The 7129-nt window shown below is 52.3% G+C and overlaps 1 protein-coding gene across 1 annotated transcript; it reads left to right on the top strand.

The window, feature by feature from the left end:
• The first annotated feature begins 1013 nt into the window (after positions 1-1013).
• LOC132328427 (inositol 1,4,5-trisphosphate receptor-interacting protein-like 1) lies at positions 1014-2564 on the top strand. The gene has a single exon (XM_059848243.1). The coding sequence runs from the start codon at positions 1014-1016 to the stop codon at positions 2562-2564; it is 1551 nt and encodes a 516-aa protein (XP_059704226.1).
• Positions 2565-7129: the final 4565 nt, after the last annotated feature.

Below are 7129 nucleotides of genomic sequence, written 5' to 3'. Positions count from 1 at the left end.
CTGGTTTCACAGCTCAAATGCCTGACGTGATGCCAATGGCCCCAGAAGAGAGGTTGTAGCTAAGTGGGGATCATTATATCAGCCCAGGGAACAAACAATATGAGCAGAGGAAAATTACCTCAAGTTGCACCAGGAGAGGTTTCAAGTGGATCTCTAGGAAATATCCCCTCAACCAAAAGGATGTCAAGCTTGGGAACAGGCTGCCTAGGGAAATGGCTCTGAGGGACCACCCTCAGAGAGGTTTCAAAGTCTTGTGGATGTGGCATTTGGGGACCTGGCTGATTGGCGCAGTAGGCAGTGTTAAGTTTGCAGTTGCACTGTGTGATCTTCAGGGACATTTTCAACCACACTGATGCTGAGATTTCAGTGTAGCTCAACCAGAGAGGAGTCAAAGCTTAGACTCAAAGATCCTCAAGGGTGCCTTCCAAGAGGGATATCTAGGAGATTGCCAGTGAAGGGCAGATGAAAATAATCACAAAAAGAGATCAATGGGTGTCCTTTGGAAAAGCTTCACTCAATGGCAGCCCTAAGCAGTACACCAGGGCCACTCTGAGTGCCTGAGCCAGGAGGTGGCTCAGGGGAAAAAGGGTGGGGTTGGCTGGGTTGTGACATGCTGTGACACATGTGACATCACGGGGGACGTGTCACAATGGAGGCAGCCATAAAAGGCCCCAGCAGGTAACGCTGGCCTTGCATTGCTCTGGCAAGCGGTGAGTGCACACGTGGTGGGGAGGTTGGGCTGGGAACAAGGGCTGGGGCTGAAATGCTGCACCTGTGGCTGGGTTCTCCTTCTGCATGTAGGGACAGCCTCTCATGGGAGAGCCTTGGGCAGGCCACAGGGCTGCTGCTGCTGCTGCTGCTGAGGCAGTGAGACAGGCCTTGCTGCCTACATGGTGTCTGTGGCCCTGTCCTTCCTGTCCCCAGATCCCGGAGGATCCTGTCCTCCATCCAGCAACCAGCAGATCCCTCCATCCCGTCCCACTCATGGCCTTCTCTCCCTCCTCCTGCAGACCATGGATCCCGTGGTATTCCTTTTTGTACTTTTGAAAAGCCTCATCCAGTACCCACAGCCCGTGGCTGACGGATTGGATGAGGAAACACGTCTGCGCATGGAAGTGCGTGCAAAACACCTGGAATGGGAGAGACTTCATCTGGAGCAGGAGATGGAGCGGGTCACCCGGAAGCAGGTGCAGCTCTTGAAGCTCGTCACTGTTGCTGTGCTCCTGGTCTACCTCTTGGTCCTGTGGTTTATTGGGTGGAAAAGCAGCCTGAGGAGAGAGGTGGATGAAGAAGAAAACCGTGGTGCAAATGAAGAGCAACTTGGCAATGTTGCTGCACATGAAGAAGGCAATGCAGGAAATGAAGCTGTCAATGAGGCTGAAATTGCAGAAAACAACAATGATGTTGAAATTGCAGTGCAAGAAGAAGACGATTTCGATGATCGCATTGGACAAGTTATAATGGAGCGCATCCAGTGGCCTGTACAGGACCTGCAGGCAGGCTGTGAGTGGATAACTAACCTCATGGACAATTACAGCCTTTACTTTTGCCATGTCTTGGCAAACAGTTTCTACCCAGTCCTGCAACGAGCCATCGGGGTGGGCAGTGCCTTTGAAGGCTGGAGTCCCCGTGAGCAGGATGTCGTGTACCGCGTGCTCATACCCATGACTCCTCCCCGAGGCCACAGCTTCCACCTGGAGCTGGACAGTGCAGGGCAGAGGCAGGTGAGGAACTTCCGTGTCCGTGTGCAGCTGGAGTGCACCTGCACAGGGGAGCAGCAGGCTGAGGACATGCTGTGCTTCCTGCACCACCCTGAGGAGGAGCTGAGGAGGAATCAGGGTCCCAGCCTCCTGGACACCCTCTGCACCGGCTCCTACCTCGATGTGCAGAAAACTGCCCGCTGGTTCTACCAGCTGGTGAGAGCAATCTGGCCAGCTTTGCCTCAGTCACACAACTGGCATTTAGTGCTGCTGCCCTCCACACGCTCCTGCCAATTCAAAGTGACCAACGGCAGTGAAAGCTTCAGGATTGAGATGCTGTTTGGGGTGCGGAGAGATGACTCAGCCGTCTTTGTCAGCAGCCAGACCAGAGAGGCCCACACAGCAAGCACAATCTGGCCCGAGTCCTATGCTGTGGCAGAGGTTGAGTTCTTCAAGCACATTGCCAGGCAGGCCCCCCCGGACAGCTTGCACCTCAAATGCCTGCAGTTCTTCACCCGACTTCCGCTTGGCTTTGGCTTTTCCACCTACACCATGAAGACCATTGTCATGTACCTGCTCAATGTCACGCCTGTCACATCGTGGCGCAGGAGAGATCTCCTGGAACGACTGCAGGATGTCATGGACAGCCTGCGTTTATGTGTGCAAACAAAACACCTCAACCACTTTATTGTGGGTAACCAGAGGCTCCCTCAGGACATCAATTTACCTCCAGATGTTCAAACGGGTGAGAAATACAATCTCCTCCATAACCTGGCGCAGGATCCGCATGCCCACAGCCAGGCCATACATGAGTATCTGGTTCTGAAAAAGTGGTACAAAAGAATCCTTCTTGCTGAAGATTGATCCAATGAAGGGGAGAAGTCATGGCTACGAGCACAGAGCTGTGCTTGTGCTGCTAACTGGTGGCAGCAGAGAACTACCTTGTAGTCCAAATTTGGTGCTTAACGGAAAAAAGGATGTGTACAAAGGCTCTGGCGAAGGTCCCACAGCGTCTCCGGTGGAGGGCCATGGGAGGTTATAATCTACCTCCTTGTATCATTTCACTGTCCAAAAAAAGCACCCAGACCGCATTCAGCCCTGCTTACCTCCTCTCCCGCGCCTGAAAAGGCAGGAGAAGAGAACACGCGCCATACATGCAGGGCAAAAGTCTCCAAAGTCCTCCAGCAACACAAAGCTTTTCCTGGCCTTTGAAAAGGGCAAAAATTTTGAGCACGGAAGAAGTGTGAATGTGGGACAGAGAAAGAAAAAAAAGAAACGGGGCAAGAAGGACCAAGAGGAAAAATCAGTACTGCTGGCCCTGGATGAATCAACGGATGGAGTCTCTCCTTGTTCCTGGAAGGGACACCTTGACATCAGCATTGAACAACGGTGTTGGAGCTGACCTGAAATTTTGTTTATAGAGAAATCTAGATTTTTATTTCATAGATATATATATTGCGTATTCCTATAATAGACCATAATATTTATAAATTACATACACTACTAAATTACCATAAAACAAAACACTAATATTAATATTATAAAATATATGAAATATGTAGAGATGATGTTCTGATAAAAAGTAATTTTAAAGAGTTGAATATGTAATTACGTGTAAATAGTAGCAGTAGAGTGCCTATTTAGTGTCACTATCTGTTGTGACACATATTGTTGCTCTTAGAATTTTTATGTCTGGAAGGTGTTACATAAAAGAGATATATTTATAACATATATAAGATACATATGATATATACATGCTGTATAAATTATATTTGAATATACCTGCATATTATGTAGTATACATCACATGCCTGTAATATATTACATTATTGATATAATGTTATATACATGTAAAGCCTTATCTAGTGTTGCTATCTGTTGCAACCCATATTTATGCTCTATAGTTAGTGCATTTACAAGGGGTGAGCTGAAAAACCCTTTGCTCTTGCTTCAATAAAATGCACTTTTATAGAATGTGGAGTGTGCTAGACTTCATTGATCTCAGCCAGGCCTACAGTAGTGGTAAATGTCACACACTGTGAATCTGGGATCTTGAACAGACTCCTTGAACTCAGCCAAACTGAGAGTGCTGAATTGGCTCTAAGCAGAAATTAGGCCGAGCTGCCCCCAGCCCCTCTGATCACAGAATCCCAGAATGCCTTGGCTTGGAGGGGTCCTTAGAAATTGTCTTGTTCCAGCCCTGCTGCCAAGGGCAGGGACACCTTCCGCTAGGCCAGGCTGCCCCAAGGCCCATCCAAGCTGGCCTGGAACACGGCCAGGGATGGGGCAGCCACAGCTCCTGTGGGCAGCGTGGGCCAGGACTCAGCAGCCTCCAAGGCCAGAATTCCTTGCCCATCTCCAGCCTAAGGCCGCCCTGTGTCAGAGGGAAGCCACTGCCCTGGCGCTGTCCCTCCAGACTCTTGCCAACAGCCCCTCTGCAGGTCTCTGCTGGCTCCCGGGCAGGGACTGAAAGGCCGCAGGAAGGTGCCCCTGGAGAAGGCCTTGGAGAGCGCTGGGGCCAGGAGTGCCGCCATGAGGGCAGCAAGCAGGGCTCAGCCTGTCCGTCCGTGCGGGAGGACACAGGACGGGCGCTGAGGCCCTGCCAGCTGGAGCTGGGAGCTCTGCAGGGTGGCCGGCAGAGAGCCCTGGGCTCCCGCAGCTCTGCAGCCCTCACGGCTGAGGCAGCTGCCCGGGCACAGCCGGCTGGGGACACGCGGCCAGCCCGGGGCCACCCGCAGGGGGAGCCTGCTCGGGGGCCGGCCCAGGCCGCAGCAGGGAGCAGCCCATGGGGCTGTGCCCGGGCAGGGAACGGCTCTGCCCGGGGACAGGGCTCCGGGAGCAGGGCTGCAGGGCCGGCAATGCGGGCACAGAGACAGGGGGACACATGCCTGCAGCCACGGTCAAGATCATACAGGAACCTTCTCACTCTCTGCAGCTCCCACACAGGAGGGTGGGACTGGTGCAGGTCAGCCTCTGCTCCCAGGAAACAAGGGAGAGGACAGGAGGAAATGGCCTCAAGGTCTGCCGGGGAGAATTAGATTGGATATTAGGGAAAGATTTCTCCTTTGAAAGTGTTGTCAAACAGGGGCACCAGCTGCCCATGGAATTGTTGGAATTGTCATTGCTTGAGGCGCTTCAGCAGTGTGTGGGGTGGCACTTGGGGACATGTTTTCGAGTTGGATTTCTCAATGTTCGGTTTGTGCCCTCTGACTTTATAGCAGGACCAATGTGGAGTGGGACACAGCCCAGATGCTGGCAGTTGAGCTGACTCATTCCATACAAATGAGCCTTCCACCATGGCTAGCACTGGGGCTGGCAGCTGAGCCACTGAACACATGCCACCTTACCCTACTGCAGAAGACTTGAAGGCTCAAGCTGGGGCAGAGCAGGGGAGAGGGGTTGGGTAGCTCTCCTGGCTCCTGAGTTCAAGGAGAGAGGAGAGAAACGCTGTTACCCATCAGTCCCTTGAACTCACACATCCTAACCAGGGAAAGAGAGGGGCAAAGACACAATTTTGATTTCCATGTAGTCCACACTGTGAGTGGACCACTCAAATCCAGGTGTACAATATGGCAAATGTGACACATTTTCCTGTGGGAGGAAAAGCTCCAAACGAAACACAGCAAAGACCCTAAACCCAAACAGTAAGGTTTGAATTTTCTGTTATTGATGGCTTAGAGTAGCAGCTGTGCAGTGCTGATTGTGTCTTCTCTGGACACTCATCATCTATGCTTGTCTCAGGGGTCTCCAAAGCCAGGTGATCATTTCTTCCTGCTCCAGCCTGTGCTGAGACCAAGCAGCCCTGGGGTGCCCAGGGCTGTTAGCAGGAGAGCTGGTGAAAGTCACCGCCAGCCACGAAGCCTTCCACTCCAAGGCTCCAGAGACACAAGGACAGAAAGCTGTAGCCTAAGCTGGATTGCACTTGCACCTTTGTTGGCCTTGTCTGTCCTCTGGCATCCTTCAGGCTGGGCAGTGTAAATCTGAGCTGCTTTCACAGGGAATTCAGGGTTTGCCCAAACTGGGGCCTTGCTGAAGGCAAAGGCCACGGAAGGGCTCTCCCTTGTGCTGCCCGTGCCATGGAAGGCCCCAGAGCTAGAGGGCATTTCTTGGCTGCTGAGATTCCTTCTTGACACTCTGGCCTTGCAGGTTAGCAAAATCCACATGGACATGCAGAGACATTGCAGCACTGACTTTCACTCCAACCCTTCCAATTCTCTCCAAGGAAAATTCTGATATTTCCTCCTGCTTGGAAGGGCATGGATTCCCTTGGCTGATGTATTTGGCACAAAGATTCTCCTCACATGGAGCCCCTTCTGTGCAACCTGAAACTCTTCTGTCCATCCAGAACGCATTTTGTCCCACTGGATCATGGGAAGTACAGTGCACAAGCACCACCTTTCTCTCCTCTGCCAGGAGCTGGTTTCACAGCTCAAATGCCTGACGTGATGCCAATGGCCCCAGAAGAGAGGTTGTAGCTAAGTGGGGATCATTATATCAGCCCAGGGAACAAACAATATGAGCAGAGGAAAATGACCTCAAGTTGCACCAGGGGAGGTTTCGATTGGATCTCTAGGAAATATCCCCTCAACCAAAAGGATGTCACTCTTGGGAACAGGCTGCCTATAGAAATGGCTCTGAGGGACCACCCTCAGAGAGGTTTCAAAGTCTTGTGGATGTGGCATTTGGGGACCTGGCTGATTGGCACAGTAGGCAATGTTAAGTTTGCAGTTGCACTGTGTGATCTTCAGGGACATTTTCAACCGCACTGATGCTGAGATTTCAGCGTAGCTCAACCAGAGAGGAGTCAAAGCTTAGACTCAAAGATCCTCAAGGGTGCCTTCCAAGAGGGATATCTAGGAGATTGCTAGTGAAGGGCAGATGAAAATAATCACAAAAAGAGATCAATGGGTGTCCTTTGGAAAAGCTTCACTCAATGGCAGCCCTAAGCAGTACACCAGGGCCACTCTGAGTGCCTGAGCCAGGAGGTGGCTCAGGGGAAAAAGGGTGGGGTTGGCTGGGTTGTGACATGCTGTGACACGTGTGACATCACGGGGGACGTGTCACAATGGAGGCAGCCATAAAAGGCCCCAGCAGGTAACGCTGGCCTTGCATTGCTCTGGCAAGCGGTGAGTGCACACGTGGTGGGGAGGTTGGGCTGGGAACAAGGGCTGGGGCTGAAATGCTGCACCTGGGGCTGGGTTCTCCTTCTGCATGTAGGGACAGCCTCTCATGGGAGAGCCTTGGGCAGGCCACAGGGCTGCTGCTGCTGCTGCTGCTGAGGCAGTGAGACAGGCCTTGCTGCCTACATGGTGTCTGTGGTCCTGTCCTTCCTGTCCCCAGATCCCGGAGGATCCTGTCCTCCATCCAGGAACCAGCAGATCCCTCCATCCCATCCCACTCATGGCCTTCTCTCCCTCCTCCTGCAGACC

Source organism: Haemorhous mexicanus, chromosome 6 (assembly GCF_027477595.1).
Source record: "Haemorhous mexicanus isolate bHaeMex1 chromosome 6, bHaeMex1.pri, whole genome shotgun sequence".
Classification (NCBI taxonomy): Eukaryota; Metazoa; Chordata; class Aves; order Passeriformes; family Fringillidae; genus Haemorhous; species Haemorhous mexicanus.
The sequence above is the reverse complement of the archived record's forward strand: the minus strand, read 5'-3'. Positions and strand labels throughout refer to the sequence as shown.